General features: G+C 38.6%; 1 protein-coding gene across 1 annotated transcript in view; it reads right to left on the bottom strand.

Annotated features, from left to right (window-relative positions):
• Positions 1-18,397, bottom strand: part of LOC118848058 (ATP-binding cassette sub-family A member 10-like) — a 118,390-nt gene extending 99,993 nt beyond the window's left edge. The window contains exons 1-5 of the mRNA XM_036756797.1: positions 18,313-18,397; positions 16,821-16,922; positions 13,766-13,970; positions 778-942; positions 49-152 (exon numbers count right to left, since the gene is read on the bottom strand). Of these exons, the coding sequence (XP_036612692.1) occupies positions 49-152; positions 778-942; positions 13,766-13,970; positions 16,821-16,916 (570 nt within the window). The 5' untranslated portion in view covers positions 16,917-16,922; positions 18,313-18,397. The remainder of the gene's footprint in view (positions 1-48; positions 153-777; positions 943-13,765; positions 13,971-16,820; positions 16,923-18,312) is intronic.
• Between the last annotated feature and the right edge of the window lie 576 nt (positions 18,398-18,973).

Genomic DNA, 18,973 nt, shown 5'->3' with positions numbered 1-18,973 from the left:
TATTACTAATCCATATTAATCATTAGGTTCTCTTAATTATGCACTTACTTCTATTATAGCAGCATTAATGGCAGCTTGAAAAGCAACAAAACCTCTTTCCCAGTAGCTTGTAAGGGAACATGTGATTTCCCCAAACATCTCAAAACAGTGAGCTTTAAGAGGAAGAAAAGCACAGCTAATCAGTACAAGCAGTAAAGTCCTTTTACTTTGGTTCAAAAGTACAGATATCCAAAAATTCTCTCAAAGCCCACGATAAAGAGAGAAGAATTGTTTAAACACTAGAAGTAGCATAGAAATTCATGTGTCGATTAGACACATTGCTTATAAGTAAAAGGGTATATGGGTTATATGAGTTGAGGGGAAATGATGGGTAGTGAAAATGACTCAAAAAAGAAAAGAACAGCAAAAAAGAATTAGACATATACACAGAAGAGAGCACAATGGTTTCCAGAAGGAGACAGGCAAGCAGGTCAGTTTCATTACTATTAAGTTAAATAAAACACTTTAAAAAACTATACATAAGTATTCACAGTTTCAATTTCAACCCCTTTTTCTGTTCTTTGAATTTTGAAAGGTTCTCATTTGTTGATTTCTGTTTACTTCATAATAAAAAGGAAATGTAAAAAAAATTATAGTGTTTAAAAAACACAAGATGACGTTAGCAAGAAAAAGTGCTCTTTCAACAACCAATTACTCATTGAATTCCACTGTAATCTGTAATTCATAATGTGCTGTCACATAGAAAGGATCAGTATGATTTTCTAATGAGAAAGTTACCTGAGTGGTCTAAATGCTCCTTCATGACAGGTGTCCTATATCCCCAATTAAACTTCAACTCATAGGAGAAATTATTTGTGAAGATAATTCCCACCATTTCAGAATAATTTTTGGGAATTATTGCATCCATCGCCTCTTGATTTGGCATCCCAATGATTTTTCTTCCTGACATTTGTAAGAAAAATTAGCCATGTTAGGTTATTGCTAAATGGTACAATGTTGTAACTGTTTTAAAGTAAAATGCTTTATTAAATCAAATTAAACAATGGACCCCAAATATGAGGCTCAGACTCTGATTTTCTAGGACTGGTAAGAGTTCATAAGAAATGGATGTTTAATATTCAATCAGCCAACCTTATGAACCAACTTTAGTCACGTAGATATACCAATCTAATTCAGTTTTGTACAAAATAACTGAGAGTGTGACACATTTGAAATAATAGTAACAAATCTTAAAAGTCCTATATTTTCCAGGCACCTTCACACTTTTCTCACCAATTCCTGTAGTGCAAAAATATCAAATTTGCACAGTAGCAGAACTAACACCACTAAACTGTTTTCTAAGAATCTTTTAACCCCATATAATTACTTTCAACCACAATCAGGACTGAGACATATTCAATGACTTCCGCTAGAATTTGGACTCCAGCCAGCAACCTCATAAGGTTAATGGAAGTTATAGTTCTGGAGAGGAAAAGGGCATACCTGTTGGGATCACTGAGAATCAAAAGACCATGTGTCATACAAATACTTTGGCATCTAGATGGTACAGTGGATAGAACACTGAATGTGGAGTCAGGAAGATTGGAGTTCCAATCCAGTCTCAGACATTTACTAGCTGTGTGAACCTGGGCAGGTCAATAAACCTCTATGTGCCTCAGTTTCCTCACATGCAAAATGGGGATAATAATAGCAGTTACCTCCCTGGGTTATTGTGAGGATAAAATTAGATATTTGTAAAGCACTTTGAAAACCTTAAAGCATTGCTACTTAAAGCTATATGTTATCATCATTATCATCATCATCATCATACAAGCCGCAAGGAAAAGAGATATTACAAAATGTGTTATTAAACTGAATCCAGTGACCAGGGCTTAGGCTGGGATAGACCAACATTTTTAAAGAGCAGGTTTCAAAGAGGCAGGCTGAATATAAGGTCCATGGCTCTCTCCTCTAATCCATGTTCCACACAACTGTCAAAATCATTTTCCTAAACACAGGTTCTACCAGTCACTTCTTCACTCAAAAACTTAAAGTGACTTCCCAGTGCCAACAAGATAAAATATAAACTCCATATCCTAACATTTAAAGCCCTCTAAAATATGGCTCCCACTTAACTTTCCAAATTTATTTCATTCCGCTGCATTCCTTCCCCAGGAATTCTATACTTCAGCTGTTCTGCAACCTTAACTCTCCATCTCCTGTCCCTGATCATTTGGGCACAGCATTCCCCATAAGGCAGCTAGGTGGCACAGTGGGTAGAGCCCCCCAGCCCTGGAGTCAGGTGGACCTGAATTCAAATCTGGCCTCAGACACTTAGCAGCTCTGTGATCCTGGGCAAGTCATTTAACCTCTGTTTGCATCAGTTTCTTCAACTATCAACAGGAATGATAACAGCACCTACCTCTCAAGGTTATTGTGAGGATCAACTCAACTTAGCAGGAGCTCTACATAAAAATGCTTACTCCCTTCATTTCTCCTTATCCCTCCTCATGTTTTGAATACACTCACACATCACGTTCGCCCCCAAATTTCTTGTCTTCTTCCAAGACTCAGTTTAGATGTCTTCTCTATGAAGCCTCCTGATCTCTCTCTCTCTCCCTCTCCCTCTCTCTCTCTCTCTCTCTCTCTCACTCTCTCTCTCTCACACACACACACATACACACACACACACATACACACACACACACACACACACACACACACATACACATCTTCCAGTGCTCTCTTTCCCTTTCATCTCCACTTTCTGTATATTCCTAATGTACAGATGTGACCATATCAGCCCCTTACTCAATAAACTCTAATGGCTCTCTATTACTTCCAGAATCAAATATAAAATCCTCTATATGTCTTTTAAAGACCCTCACAACCTGGCCCCTTCCTACCTCTCTGATCTTATTATACTTTACTTCTTCCCTTCTCCCACTGCCCCCAACACAACCACCACATATTCTTCAGTCCAGCAACCCAGGCCTTTTTTGCTGTGCCTTGAACTACATTCCACCTTCTGATTCCACACCTTTTCACTGGCTGTCCCACATGTGTGTAATGTTCTTCTTTCTCACTTCTACTTCAAGATTCAGCTCAAATCTCAACATCTATCTGTAGGAGGCCTTTCTCAGTCCTCTTCTCCTCCCTCCCCACAACCCTCTGAAATTACCTCCCATTTATACTATACATCCTATGGTTTGTAGTTGTAGGCAACTAAAGATTGTCTTTTCCATTAAAAGGTAAGCTTTTTAAGGTCAGAGATGGTATTTTTGCCTTTCTTTGTATTCCCCACACTTACCACAGTGCCTGACTCATGTTGTTATATACATATTATATATCCCCCAAGAGAAAACAACTCCCATCATAGCAGAAATTGTTATGTCTTAGTATTTCTAACCCTTGGCATAGTGCCTTTTATGCGTCATAGGCATTTCATAAACAGTTGTTTAGTAAACTAACCACAATGGAAGTCCAGTGGAACAAGTTAGGGTTGGAGCCTGGAGCATTAAAACCAGTCAAGTGGAATAAATGATTTATGTGCCTCCATAAGTGTTCAGTTAGTATGCTGGAGACAGGCAGTACTGTTGAGCCAGGCAGGAAGAGATCCCTTTCCTGGAGATATCAAGTCAGAAATGGGAACCAAGGCAAGGTTCTTAGAGGTGAAATTATAGGAACCCAGGGATAGAAGAACATGCCAGTCTTTATTAGCAATAGAGAGAATGGACTACGGGCATTAGAATTAGAGTGTCCAGACCACAAGAAACAGGGCATAGACACAGACTTCAAAACCAGCCGGCCAAACTAAATGGGTAATACTTATAGAGAGTTGGGCCTCCATCAGTCAGAACCCAGGCACTGAAAAGCTGGGTAGCAAAAATAGAAGAGTAAAATTATGAAGCCCATGCAAATTGCAGAGGGTCTCCATGATCATGATATCTCTTTCAAGGAGACTGCCAAAACTTTCTCTTAAGTGACTTGTCATAACAAAGTTTGGCTGAGAACTATCATTTAGGTGTTGGCAAACCATCAACAAAAAAAGACAAGGGAGGCAGAGGATCAGTGATAAACGGGGATTCAAAAAGAGGCCGGAGAGAAGAGTCTAGGGGAGCAGTGAGAGGCCAAGAGCAGGGCTCAGGATGGGAGAGCCATATGGAAGACATTAGTCAATTTATCAATGTGTATTTAATAAGCTCTTACTAAGTGCCAGGTATTACACTAAGCGTGGAAGATACAAAGTGGGGAGGGGGCTCACATTATTATGGGAGAGACAACATGCAAACAATTACAGTTGAGATACATACAAGTAGATAGAAAGTAATCTAAGAGGAGGAGACAGCACTGAAGTGGTAGAGGAAGGAGAGAGGAATGAAAAAGGCCTCTTAAAGTAGATAGTCCTTGAGCCGAATCTTGAAGGCAGATAGGGAAACCAAGAGTCAGAGGTGAAGGGGTAAAGCATTACAAGCACTGGGACAGCCAATAAAAAGTCAGTGAGACAGAAGGTGGAGGAACAATGATGAGGAACCCCAAGTAGGGCAGTGTCGCTGGATCATAGAGTATGTGGAGCAGAGCAAAGTGCAGGAAGCATGGAAAGGTTGAAAGGAGTTTGGGTTATATGCCAAATAGAGTAATTTATATTTAATCTGAGAGGTAATAGGAGGTCATTAATCAAGGAGGTGATATGGTTACTCCTACACTTTGGAAAAATCACCTTGTTAGTTGAGTGGAAGATGGATTAGAGCGGGGAAAGACTTGAGGCAGGAAGACCAATTAAAATACTGCTGCAATAGTCTAAGTGAGAGGTTGAAAGGGGATGAGAGCCTGAACTAAGACTGTGGCTATGTGAGTGGAGAAAAAGGGTCACATATGAGAGATATTGTGAAATTAGAACCAAGATTTGGGAACAGATTGCATAAGTGCGGTGAGTGAGGGCGAGGAATTAAGGCTGAACCTGATGTTGTAAGCTTAGAGTAACTGGAAGGATGAAAGATGGTGGTACCCTCAACGATAATAGGGGACTATGAAAGAGGAAAAAGTTTGGGGTTTGGGGGCTTGGATATAAGATTATGAGATGTCTATAGGACATGTAGTTTGCAATATCTAATAGGCAGTTGGTGATGTAAGACTGTAAGTCAGGAGAGGTTACATTTACCCATATAGATCTGGGCATCTTCTGTATAAAGATAATAATTGAACCGATTAGACCTGATGAGACAGTATAGAGCCAAAAAAAATAGCACCCAGGGCCAAAACAAGAATTAGGAACCAGTAAAGGAGAATAAAAATAAATACCAGACAGATAGGAGAACCAGGAGAGAGTAGCATCATAAAAACCTAGAGAGGAGAAAGAATCCAAGAGAAGGTGATCGATAGTGTCAGTTACTGGGGCAACTAAGTGGCACAGTGAGTAGAGCATGGCCCTGGAGTCAGGAGGACCTGAGTTCAAATCCAGCCTCAGACATCTGACACACTTACTAGCTGTGTGACCTTGGGCAAGTCGCTTAACCCCAATTGCCCTGCCCTTCCCCTCCAAAAAAAAATAGTGTCAGTTACTGCCACCAGCAGCTGTGGCATTGAAATGGCCGGAGGGGAGATGGCCAAATGCCACAGAGAGTGAAAAGAAAAACACAAAACGCAGGCCAGGCTGGAGAGCGAAGAACAGCTCCATTTATTATGCAGAGGAACAGGGCTTATATACCCTTTTAGGCAAGCAGAATCAACAAATCCACGTGCAATGCATTGGCATAATGCATGACTTCTTAGTGCTTAGTCCCCCTTTTGCTGTAAACAATATTGTGTTAATAGCCCACAGGCAGTATTTAGCATGTGTGTGCCATGAGGGTTTTGGAGAGAGCACGTGTGTACAGAAGAGGCTTGAAGAGCCTTCATCCAGAGCAACACGTGTATGCTGAGGGAGGGATGGAGAGCCCACGTGCTGAGTTATCAGCCCAAGGGCAAGAACAGGCCTCTGGCCTGTATCTTATACCAGAACGGACTTTCTCAGAGCTGGCCCTCTAAAAGTTACTGCAGAGAGGTCAAGAAGGATGAGAATTGAGGAAAAAGTCCTTTCACTTGGCAGTTAAGAAGTTATTGGTAACTTTGGAGAGGTCAAGTTCAAATGAATGATGAAGTCAAAACCCAGACTGCAGGAGATTTAGAATAGAATAAGAGGAGAGGAAGTGAAGGCACTAAATGCTTTCTGAAGAAATTTATCCAAGATGGAGAGCAGAAATATCATACACAATGATAGTTAGCAGGTATGGTGGGATCAAGTAAGGGGCTTTTTTAATTTTGTTTTTTAGGATACAGGAAGACATGGACTGTAGGCATCACAGGAACCTGTACATAGGGCAAGATTAAAGATAGAAGAGATAGTGGAGAGAATAGTAAGGCCGGTTTGCTGGAGAATCAGAATGGGATACAAGAGGACCTATAGAAGGGTTTGCCTTGCTAGGAGAAGGATCATGTCTTCATGGGAAATAAGTGAAAGACAGTGAAGGAAGACATATATGTGAGATGAAGGGAAGGGGAGAACTTTCATTGAACGGTCCCATTCTTTTTGGTTCCTTATGAGACAAGATCCTCAGCTGAGAGCACCATGGGAAGCATTCTATTACACTGAGGGAAGCTAGAGGAAAGATGAGAACAGCATTCTGTGGAGGATAACAAATTGATTTGGGAAGAACAGAGTGGTAACAAACTGTGTGGTCCAGCAGCCTTGATAGAGGCTTTCAGTTTATATTACGATCAGGACTCTTGAAGACACTCATCTGAAGGTTTGGTGAACATGGGCATCACAGTAAGCTAAATTTGTAAGGGGGGAGGAAGAGAGGTTCTTCATTCTTTTTCTGTGTTACGTGTTATATAGTAAAGCTGCTTCAGATAAGTTATAGCCAGGATAATTATAACGGTAGAGCTTTACACTACAGAGATTTTCCCCTAAGATTTTGAGCCAGAAACAAGAGAATTATCATCCAAAAGTGAGCCAGGCACTTCACACTACAGAGGGTCCTGGTGTAAGAACTACAATGATATTCATTAAACAAACATTTATTGCCCATCATAAGTAAATCCATCCTTAGATACTGAAAAACTAAATAACAAACAGAGAAGAGGATTGGGAATAAAACTGACCCAATAGATATCATACCAAGAAGGATTATGCAAGACTCCTGACATATTTTCTTCCATAGCCCATAGACCCAAGGTAGAATAAATGGGTACGCTAAATAGGAAAGATAAACTGGAAGAAGCAAATATTCCTAATAGATTCAATCAGGGAATTTTTTTTCCTGTTTTGTAAGATAATTTATCATCAAGGAACATCAAGGAATGAAATTAAGTTTCTACTAGACAGGTCTACACAAGAGGTCTTGGTCTGATCTTTACTGATTCTAGCGTTTTCAGAATACCCTGAAGAACCTCCCTCTCTTTTGACTAAATTGTCCATAATATGGAACTTTGACAATTTTTAAAATTTCTGATTATGATTAGACTTCAAACATTACACTTTAATTGAAACATCCAAAATTATACATGTTTTCTTGTTTTCATTTATATGTGTAGAATATGTGATTTTTTTTGAACTCCTGGTGTGGCAACTCCCTCTGCCATTGCAATCACAACCTTTCGGTGACAAATAACTTAACAGCATATAGCACAGTGCCTGGCACATAATAAGTGCTTAACAACCGCTTGTTGACTTAGCAGCTGAATCCTAGAGCACTACTTGAGTCACATAGAGGTTAAGTGACTTGTCCAAAGTCTCACAGCTAAATGTCACAGGTAGGGCAGCAACCTATGTTATCCTAAAACTCACACCTGGCCCCTCCTTTCCTCTCACACCATAACCACCCTAATTCAGAGACTCCTTATCTTGCATGTGAACTATATAGAGTCTCCTAAATGATCTTCCAGAATCCAGTCTCTCCTTTCTCTAAGCCATGAACACACATGCCAAAATGATATACCTAAAGGAGAGGGATGACTGTGTCACTCATCTGCTCAAAAAAGTTTAGTAACGCTCTGTTGCCTAAAACACAAACTTCTCTTCTTGGCATTCAATGCCCTTCACAGGCTGGCTCCAGCCTAATTTTGCTGGACTTAGAAAATTTATTTCTAGACTTAGAAAATCTATTCTCTCTATATATATGTTTGTCTGGAGAGTGTGTGTCTTTGCTTCCTCAATTGTTACTCAAACTCTGAAACTGACTCTCCATCTGCTGAATAGGGTTTTAGGGAAAGTAGATCATCTGTTGGTTGCCACAGACTATGGATGGGAGAAGAGAGAAACCTCATCTCTCTGCAGGGATCACAGTCCATGAGACATCTCTGGACTGAACTGACCTTATCTCCTACACTTTCTGCCTAGCCAAACTGGCCCGTATATTGCATTTTGTTTCCCATCTCCAAGTCTTCACATAGGTTATCCCTCATACATGGAATGCTATTTCTCCTCACCTCTCCTTCTTTTAAACCCTAGCTCCTTTCAAGGTTCATGTCAAGGCCTCTTCTTGCAAGAGGACTTTCCTGATTCTTCCAGTGTTACCAGAATCACCAAAGTGACTTTGTATTTCTTTTACATTAGCATATATTGTATTTATTCTTTAGTCCCCATCCACCCACTCCTATACTTCCCCAACTTGCACTCATTCTCAAAGGGTCCTCAAAAGGTCATAATTACCTTGAGTCATAGGGTTCCATATTGATGCCTACATCTAAAAGTGTCACTCACAATAACTAATTTGTGTGTTTTCCACTAACAGTCAGCCAGGAAAGACAATTAGCTCAAAGCATAGGAAGAATGTAAGCATAAAACATTCTCTCCATAAACTTGCGATGCCCTCTTGGAAATACACAGTGTCCATGAGGACAGGCGGCTTAAACTTACAACGTTATAATGGTAGCGAGGGAGCATGTGGCCAAGGGAACTCACTGCTGAGTCTCAATGTCCTTTCTCTCCTTCAGAGTCCACACAATGCTTTTCACTGGATACCAAGTCTCTACTGGACACCCAAAGGACACTTCTCCTCAAAGAGGATCTCAATTGTCAGGCCTCCCTCTCTCTTAAGTATACATCCAGGTTTCTTTTTTGCTGACAGAGTCCTTGCTCCTCAAAGCAGCCTCCATTCTCTCGGTATGTGTCCATCTGGAGAATGTGTGTCTTTGCTCCCTTAATTGTGACTCAAACTCTGCAACTACTGAATAGGGATTTGGGGAAAGTAGATCATCTGTTAGTTGCCACAGCCTATGGATGGGAGGAGAGAGAAAACTCCTCTCTCTACAGAGATTGCACCATGAGGTCTCTCTGGACTGAACTGACCTTATATAAGGCCCATCTGTAAATGAAAGATCTTTCCAGCCCATTGAATAGGCCTCAGGTGGGGCCAACAAAGGGAGGCCCACACCCTTTCACTAACTAGATGTGAGGCTCCAGGCCTCACACCTTTTTGCTAAGTAGGCTCTGAGACCTCAGGGCCCTGAACAGGGTATACAAACTCAGAGGTTAGCATTTTGCCTTTGAGGGCACACTCATTGAAAGAGTGTTGGTGATGAGACTCTGGGTAGCTGACTGAAGCAGCCTCTCCAGCTTTGAAAACCCAGATGTTGACGCCTCTTTCTCTGGTAACTATGTAATTCTTTGGTCAGACAGATACAGGCCTATCTGTTGATCTCTGTGTGTTATTTGCTCTGTTTATATAATACATACTTGTAATTTCTGTTTGTATTTGCTCTGAAGTTCAGGGTGCTGACTTTTTCCCTTGAACTAAGTGAAAGTCGATCATCATTCATCAATATCATTGCCCCTTTGAACTAAATTAGAAAGAGGAGTTATATTTCTAAAGCAATAACAGAATGCTAATACCTTATTAACACCTCATTCTCTGTGATTGTGTCTTACGAATGTATCGACTGAAAATAGGGAAAAACCAAATTCTTCCTCCATGTAACATTTTAATTTTGACAATTTCTATTTTGCCTAAGAAGTACCAGCACATAGCACAGTGCCTGACATATAGTAAGTATTTAATAAATACTTGTTGAATTAAAACAAGTTGAGCATTGAACTTAAATAAATTGGATACCACCAAACTGAAGGGGGAAAACTCTTCATTGTTAGAGGTGAATATAATGCAGATCTTTATATTATCTAGACCAGGGATTCTTCATCTGAGGTCTGTGAACTTTTTTGTTTAGTTTTGATAACTGCATTTCAATATAATTTGTTTCCTTTGAAATCCTATATATTTTATTTTATGCATCTAAAAACATTATTCTGAGAAGGGGGCAATAAGTTTCACAAGGTTCTCAAAGGGATCCTTGTCACAAAAAAAAGGTTAAAATCCTCTGATCTAAACACTTTGATAATTAATCCATTTAGCAAAACCTGAATGCAAAATTAAATACATACATACATATATATATGTATATATATATATATATATATAGATATGTATACATGTGCATAAAATCTGTGTAACAAGCAAAATGAACTAGTGAGGAATTTAAAATCACAGGAATCACTAAAACTTGATAAGATGGGACCCATGACAAGAATATGGCTCTGGAAGGTTGCATCTTATTCAAAAAGAAGACAAAAGGTAAAAGGATGGGGGCGGGGGAGGGGGTAAGTAGAATAGTATCAATATGTTAAGAAGATGCATTTGTATAAGGAATTCCAGGAAACGAAGACAGGAAAATACGGTGGAAAGCATTTGGACAAAGATAAACAGAAGCAAAAATAGAAGCGATATTGTCATGAGAGGATATTACAAACCACCTGGAGAGAAGAGGAGAGATGGGGAGTTTGGGAAGCAGATCACAAAACTAGCAGGGGGGATATGTTGTTAGTAGCAATGGGGGACTCCAGTTATCCAAACAACTGAAGGATCATCCTCTCCACCAAAAGCAGAACAGCTGATATATTCAGTGACTCCACTTGAGACTGTTGATATTCAAGCTGCCTCCACTTCCTTTCTCCACACTCTCTTCTACACCCTATACGTTCTAGCTTTTGATCTAATCATATGACTGAAATTGCTCTCTCCAAAGTTACCAATGGTCTTAACCATAAAACCTACATTTAAACTTTAAAAGCTTAAAAATACATTAAGACTTTTAGAACACCTTATGGGTGTGCATGTATATGTGTGTATATGTACTGTATGTGTATATATATGTATATACACACACGTGTCCATATAGTTACATGCATGTGTATGTATGTATGTATACTATATATATAATATGAATATACAAATGTGGTGTTCTAAAACTGGTGTGTGTGTGCTTGTGTGTGTGTGTGTGCATGTGTGTATCCAACCTTAATCTTTCTCTCGAACTACAGTGTTGCACCATCAACTGCCTCTTGGACATCTTGAATTAAATATTCCAGAGACATCTCAAACTCAACATGTCCTAAATGGCTCCTTATTTTTTCTACAAACCTTCCCCTCTTCCCAACTTTCTTGTTACTGTTGAGGGCACCATCATTATCCAGGACAACCTGGCTTACAACTTTGTTATTTTCCTCTATTCGTCACTCACACTCACCCCACATATCCAATCTGTTACAAAGCCTTGCCATTTTTACCTTCAGGAAATTTCTTGTATATGCCCCCATCATTCCACTAACACAACCATAATTCTGGTGCAGGCCCTCATTACCACTCACCTGTACTATCTCTATGTCTTCTAACTGATTTCCCTGCCTCAATCCATCTTCCACACAGCTGACAGTGATCTTCCTGAAGTGTGGGTCTGACCACATCCCCCCTGCTCAAAAAATTCCAGTGGCTTTCTATTCCCTATAGGATCAAATATTTAATAGTTAAATCTCTTCACAATGAGGACCCTTCCTTTCTTCCTTTCCAGTCAGCTTGCATTTTATCATCCATGTGCAACACAATTCTGCTGTATTGGCTTTACTTGCTCTTCCCACACATGGCAGCGTCCCTGACATCTCCTATCTCCCTGTGTTTATACTGGCTGTTCTCCACTCATGGAATGCTCTGCTTTCTTATCCCTACCTCTTAGCATCCTTCTGATCATCGCGGCATCTGTCAAGCTCAGATGCTACCTTCATCAAGAGTCATTTTCCCATCCTTCCAGAGCCTAGTCTTTCTCTTTAAGTTTGCCTTCCATCTACTCTTTATATAGCTTGTGTGAAGTGAATTATTTACACATTCTCTTCCACAAAGTAAGCTTTTGTACTTTTGTTGAAAACTTTTTTTGTATTCCCAGTACTTAACACAGTGTCTGGCACATAGTGACTCTGAAATAAATATTTATGATTGATTGACTTCTCGAATGACCTTAAGAATTCTACTCCACAGAAGGTAGAGGGATCAGGGGAAATTCTATTCTGGACTTGATGATTCTCACCAAGAAGCATGGTCATGCTAGAGGTAGAAATTATAGGAACCAAGATGGAAAAATGGGAACTGAATCCTGGAATTAGTGATTGAGAAGGAGTGGAAAGCCTGGGACAGTTTGACATACACCCCAGATTTGGGGAGGAAAAATTCAAAGATTTAGGATATGTAGAATCCAATTAACTTAAATGTGATAGAAAAAAGTCAGCCTAGAAATGACAGAAATAAAATTCCGAAGGCAGAAAGAACAATGCCATTGAGGAGAAGACGTCTGAAGAAGCTGATGGGGATACCCATGGAACTCACTAACCAATCTTGCTTTTGTTTTTGTTCTTTAAGATTGTGTCTCTCTGTCTCTTTTAATTACTAATCTCACATCTCCAACTGCCTGCTAAACATTAGGTATATTGTTAGCATGTGATACTCAACAAGTCTGAATTGGAATTCATTACTTTCTCTGCTAACCTTTCCTTTCCTTCTAATTCCCAAATTTCTGTTGAATACATTACCATCTTCCTAGTAACTTAATTTTGAGAGCCTGAGAGCCAGCTTTGACTGTTTTTGTTTCTCTCATCATGCCCTCCTGACTCCCAGTCAGTTGCCAATTCCACAGTTTTGTTACCATATATTTCCTTTCCACTCATATGCTCACCATAGAAGTTTAGGCACCATCATCTCTCACCTGGATTATTATTTTAAAAATCTTAAATTTGGTTTCTGTTTGCAGACTCTCTCCTAAACTATCTATCCTTTACATGGCTACCAAAATCATCTTCCCAAAGCATAGGTCTAACCATGTCATTCCCCTTAGTCAAAAACCTTCAGTGCCTCCTCAACTGCTTGATAAAATATAAACTCCTCAGTCTGGCATTTAAAACTCTTCACAATCTGACTGCAATTTACCTTTCCAGACTTACATTCTCTTTTTTCCCTTCACACTTACATTCTCTTATTTCCCTTCACACATTCTATCTCCCAGTACAGTTCACCCACCAGCAGCTCCAAGGACTCAGTATCCTACCTCCAGGTACTTGTATAGGCATTTCCCAAGCTCAGAATTAACTCCCTTTTCATCTTAACTTCTCCAACTCCCTATCTTTCTTCAAGGCTCAACTCAGAGCCCTATCCCCTCTGTGAAGCCCTCCCTTGATTGTCTTTAGTTATCAGTGCTCATTTCCTCTTGAAATCATCTTGTTTTCATTTCATGGGGTACATGTAGTAGCCATATTCCCAGTAATGTATAACATTTTTTTAGTATAGGCAATGCCTTTTTAAAATTTTATATCCCTAGTTCTTAGCATAGTGCTTTGTACCTGTATATATTTAATTAGCATTTATTGAATTGGATTGAAAAATTTGAAGAACAATATTAAATATTACCCTCAGACTGGTAGACAACACACCTTTCATGAAGGGCGCAGCTGCCATTTTATCCATGATCTTCTGGGTTGTATTGGAGATCGGTGTGTAAGCAACCACTAAGTCAGAGTCATTAAACTTATCTACCCGACCCAGGGGCATGGGAGACAGTTCAGAAAAGTGATTAACTTGATTATATTTTGAAAAGAGGAATAAATACAATAATAGAAGGAACGAGATGAGCCATTCCTACAAAGCACAAGGGAAAACATTTTTTTTAAAAAAATGACTATGGTTAATAAAAAATAGGACATATATAATCATACCTCTTTTTCAGTGGATCCCAACCTTTTTTCAGGATGAGTGCTCCTTTTTAAAGTTTAAAAAAATTTATTGCACCTCCCCACACCCTCCCATCACCAGAAGTAGTCTCATAGATTTAGAGATGGAAGAGGTAGTCTAGTCCAACTTCCTAATTTTAAATATGAAGAAATTGAGGCCTGGGTGGTTAACTGACTCGTTAAGTTCATACAGGAAGTAAATGGAAGAAATAGGACTTAAAACCAGCATTCATTTCCACCATATTACATTGCCTTTTATTTGTTGTACTATGCGGCTAGTATTCACTGATTAAGAAAATAAATGATGAGGAAAAGCTGACTCATGTTAGCTTTCAGGAACACTTTTGTAGCCAAGCTTTGGGACAAAGAGACTTGGGAAAGGAACTGACCTTGACTCTCAGACTTACCCTATCCTTCCTTTGAAAAGAAGGAGTTGTGGGGAAAGGAGACATGAGAGCACCAGGGAAACAGGAAGAAGGTTTTAGCAAGCTGAGCATGGAAGTAGGGAGCATGCTGAGAAATGTCATGATAGTCTACCAGAAAATTTAGACTGATCCTGTACTTCAAGCCAATGGGAATGCCTGAGACAGGGCCCCTAGGGACCTCTTTTACATCTAAGCAAAAATAGTTATTCCCTCTTCCAGTAAGTTGGCTTGCTAACTTGTCTCTTTCTTAACTGTTTTTTGAATTTAAATGTACATTACCTAGCATAACATCTAGTTGTCCAGCTGAAATGCTAAGCTCCATGTGTATATTATTTAAGGATTACAAATAAAAAGATGTCAATAAAGAGTTTTCTTTATTCTGGGGACAAGAAAAAGCTGTTTGGTCTTCAGGAGCTGATCTGAGGACTAAAACAGTTGAGCTAAAAGTAGGAAAGATGTATTAGTCTGGACAAGGCTGACATATGAATTCAGGATTTAGCTATTGCTAGAAATAAATCATGAGTGGGTAAGAGAGCAGACTGCAAGGAATGAGGCATGAGTGAGGGTATTTTCATTTTCAAACCACCAGTGGTTGTCCTTGGTGATCTGGGTTTGAAAGAAAAGATTCGCCTTTGAGAGAGGAGCAAAAACAAAGTCAGATCTTGCCAGAACACTGGCAGATCAAGCTGCACTGACAATTAATATGATATGATGCCTACGCTTTTAGACAAATTTGTATTTTATTAATCACAACAGCACCTGAATACATTTGAAACATAACCATATTTGTGTATATGATATCATACAAAGGCAACATGGTATAGCGGATCAGGCATTGGACTCAGAGTCATGAAGACCTGAGTTTGAATCCTTCCTCAGATATTACTAGCTGTGTGATACTGGGGAAGTCACGTAATATCTCTGTGCCCCAGTTTTCTCATAAATAAGAAGTGAAGTTTTCTCAACATTCTCTAAGGTCTCTTTCAACTCTAAATCTATGATCCCATGATTTATTCAGTATGTAGAAGATAAACTTTGCTTATTTGTTATACTGAGTCATGATGCATGTTACCTTGAATCTAAAAGGAAAAAATAAAGATCAAATGACAATACTTGATGTACATAGGGATTCTTGGTCTCCTTACCACCCTTTCCCCACAATCAAGCAGGCACCCTCCACCAACAGGTTGGGATCCACCAATCCATTCAATTCACTAGTGTACTTAACTGTGGACTAGGCATTTATACACAAAATTTTAAAAGAAACATCATTTTTGCTGTTGTGGAGCTCATATTCTAAAGTAAAATATATTGATACAAATATAGTACAGAAAAGTAATAAAATATTGAGGACATACAATGTAATATTTTTGTTAGAGCAAGAAAGATATTTAATTGAAAGCGTGGCTTCCATTTTCCCTCTTTTTTCTTTCTTTCTGCCTATAATCAATTTCCATTGGTTCTTTACTATACCTTCTTTGAAATGTATGTGCTGACCGTGGAGATAGCAGCAGTAATTCCACTGAGGTCTTTACTGAGACTGAAAGTATGGAATCTGTTTTAACACCAGTGCCAAAAGACTTGAATTGGGTCATAAAATATGTGGCAGTAGCTTGGGGGAAAAAAATCTGTAGCCTTTGAAACACTCAACCAGAAAGTGGATTGCTACATTTTTTCTTGTTGAAACCTCTGTTTCTGCAGGAAACAACAGAGATCTTTGACACAGTGACCAAAACTTGCAACTAAAATTTCAACAGTGTGCCAAAAATCTCAGAAATCAGTTGTGTGCTTACTTAGTCATTATGTCTAGTCATTCACAGCCCATAAACTAAAAACACTTTCTATTTTAAAAAATGCATGACTTTAGAAATGTTATTTTTAAAATATTACTTTCTCAGTTTCTGCTAGTCAATATTATTGTGGGCCCTTTTCATTTACTATTGTCTCAACCATAATCCACTTGTTAAGGGTTTCTACCATCTTTATTTATTGCAGGCCCTGAAGCCTTGGGTCTTTGCTAAATGGAAAAATTTAATGAAATTCTGGTGCCTGGTGGATTAATAACTTGGGGCACTGCGCTATCTACTCTATAAATTTAAGTGCCTTATTTTTCAGAGATTAGACTTCTTTAATTAGTAGTTGCTTCAATTATAAATACAGTCTTGTTCTGGAACATTTATAATTATAGTACGGCCATAATCAAATAAGCCAGCCTGCTCTTAGAAACACAGTTCATGGAGAGCAGTATACAAAGAAGGAAAAGGATACATGTGACCTAAAAGGAGCATATTTTCATATTTTATGGATGAGTAGAAACAGATTTTGAACCATACCAATAAGCTCTCTCTTTTCATCCTCCATTTTTTAAGAAAGTTTGTATGCAGTAGGGCTCGAGTTTGCTGACACACACTTATCTGTCTCTCACTCATTTTTGCCTGTTTATTAAGAAAGAGAGGGAAAAACAGAAAACAGGAAACAATTACATGAGTAAATCTTTTCCTAGAAAAGCATAATTGTTCTCTATCATTTGCAGGACATCTTTCACAACCTCAAAAAAGGGAGGAGGGATTTTTCTAAATGATTCCTAGATAGCATTAATAGCATTCTCCCTCAAGGGACGTTTTTTTACTGTGGGCTGTTTTGCCTGGGTGGGGAAAGTGGTCAGAATTCTTGCACCCAGTGACACTGAAGTTTTTTTTTGCATTGCCTACTTTTTCACTTTTACCAAAAGCAAAACACGACTGGAAAGGGCAAGATGATGCAAGTTATTGACTGATTAAGGAAAAGAAAATAACCTTGCAGGAATGAAACAGTGTTTCAATGTTTCTAGCCATGCAGTATTTCCTCTGGGAGTTAAGTTTTCACTCTGGGTAGAGTATTAACTTTTAGAGTTTAGGTGACCACTTAGTAAATTATTATTATACTGTATTATTAATAGGTTGTACCTTGGGGTCTGGGAGAGCTAATGATCTCTCCCAATTGCATACAAGCAATAGGCAAAAATATATTTAAATAAACACTAAAATCATGACACGAGTTAGCAAAATAATGGTAGTTTTCCATCTTAACAGACCTGCTTCTACTTGGTAATTCTCCGCTCTTTGGATTCTGATGAAAATTCCAGAGACGAAATCATAAAACCCTCCGTATCATATTACCTCAAGAAACCTCAGAGGAAGTCATGTCAGCTAGAAATAATAACTGTGTGACTGTTTAATATTAATAACAAAAACTATCTATTTCCCTTTCAGACTGGATGCCTGGTATTTGAAAATAAGAAATATTGGATTAACTTCTAGTCTTTTTTTTAGGCTGAGACTGAGAAACAGAGGAAATAAAAATATTTCCAATTTGTTGAACAGAAAAATCTCTTTACGGATCTCTCAGTAAACTACTTTCAAAGTCAGTAAAATAATGAATATCATAATGGTGAAAGGAAAAGCTGCCTGCCTGAATGCTGCTAAATATTGTGGAACTGCCTTTTTTTTAATCTTAAAAATAAATTCAAAACTTAGAATTGTAAGTGAATTCATAAGTCAGATAAGTTTGCTTTAATAGACCCGTTAGCAAACTTCATTTCAATAGCCAAGATCTAAGTTCACATCTATACACCTAGTTTGATCATTTTAAAATTGAGTTATATTTCCACATATTTAATCCATAGAATATCAAATAATGAGATAGTTAATGATTCTTACATAAATGACTGGTTTTTAGAACTTCCAGCCAAACGTTTGTGTAGACATTTCCTTACACCATCTTTATGTCATTTTTTATTCAAAATATTATCATGCAAATAAAACAAGAAAATAGAGTTTAACTTACCTGCAAGAAATTTGGAGCAAGAAATCTGGGGAAAATGCTAATCCTTTGGTCTCCTTATGTCCGCAAGAACAGTCCAAACTCCTTCATAGTCTCCTCTACATAATGCTTTAAAAGTTTGCCTATTTTGAAGAACTCCTCCTCAGACTTCTTTCTGAAAGAGGGTTATGGTCTCAATTCAGTCAAGCTGCCAAAATATACTGTTCACATGATGACTTTTGTGCTGTTTTCCATTTCTTTCTCTCCCAGTCACTTCCTCTGCAGGGAGATAGCAGTTACAGATGTTTGGCTAAGCACAGCATTCTTGTAAAGAGAAATCCCATTTGTGTTCATTAGGTTCTCTTTTTCCAGGCACAGGGGAAAGTCACGAAATTTAAAATTTTAAAACACAGAGACTCCAACGTAATTTTCTTTAAACACAAATAGCCAAATCAAAGAAGTGCAGATTGAAAAAAAAGAAGAAAGATGGTTAGGGAGAAAGAAATAGCATGCTTCCAATAAGAGAAGAGGACAATTTGCATAAAGAAGTCTAATCTAAGATTCAGTTGCACCTCAGGCAAACGATGCTAATAAAAATAACAAAACCCAGTCCCCACTTATTCCTTTGAATGGTTTAGAGTAAATGAACAGAAAATGCCAGACCTTAATGATTGCCCCATAATTA

The sequence above is a fragment of the Trichosurus vulpecula genome, chromosome 4, assembly GCF_011100635.1.
Source record: "Trichosurus vulpecula isolate mTriVul1 chromosome 4, mTriVul1.pri, whole genome shotgun sequence".
In the NCBI taxonomy this organism is placed as follows: Eukaryota; Metazoa; Chordata; class Mammalia; order Diprotodontia; family Phalangeridae; genus Trichosurus; species Trichosurus vulpecula.
This window is presented reverse-complemented; position numbering and strand designations above follow the sequence as displayed.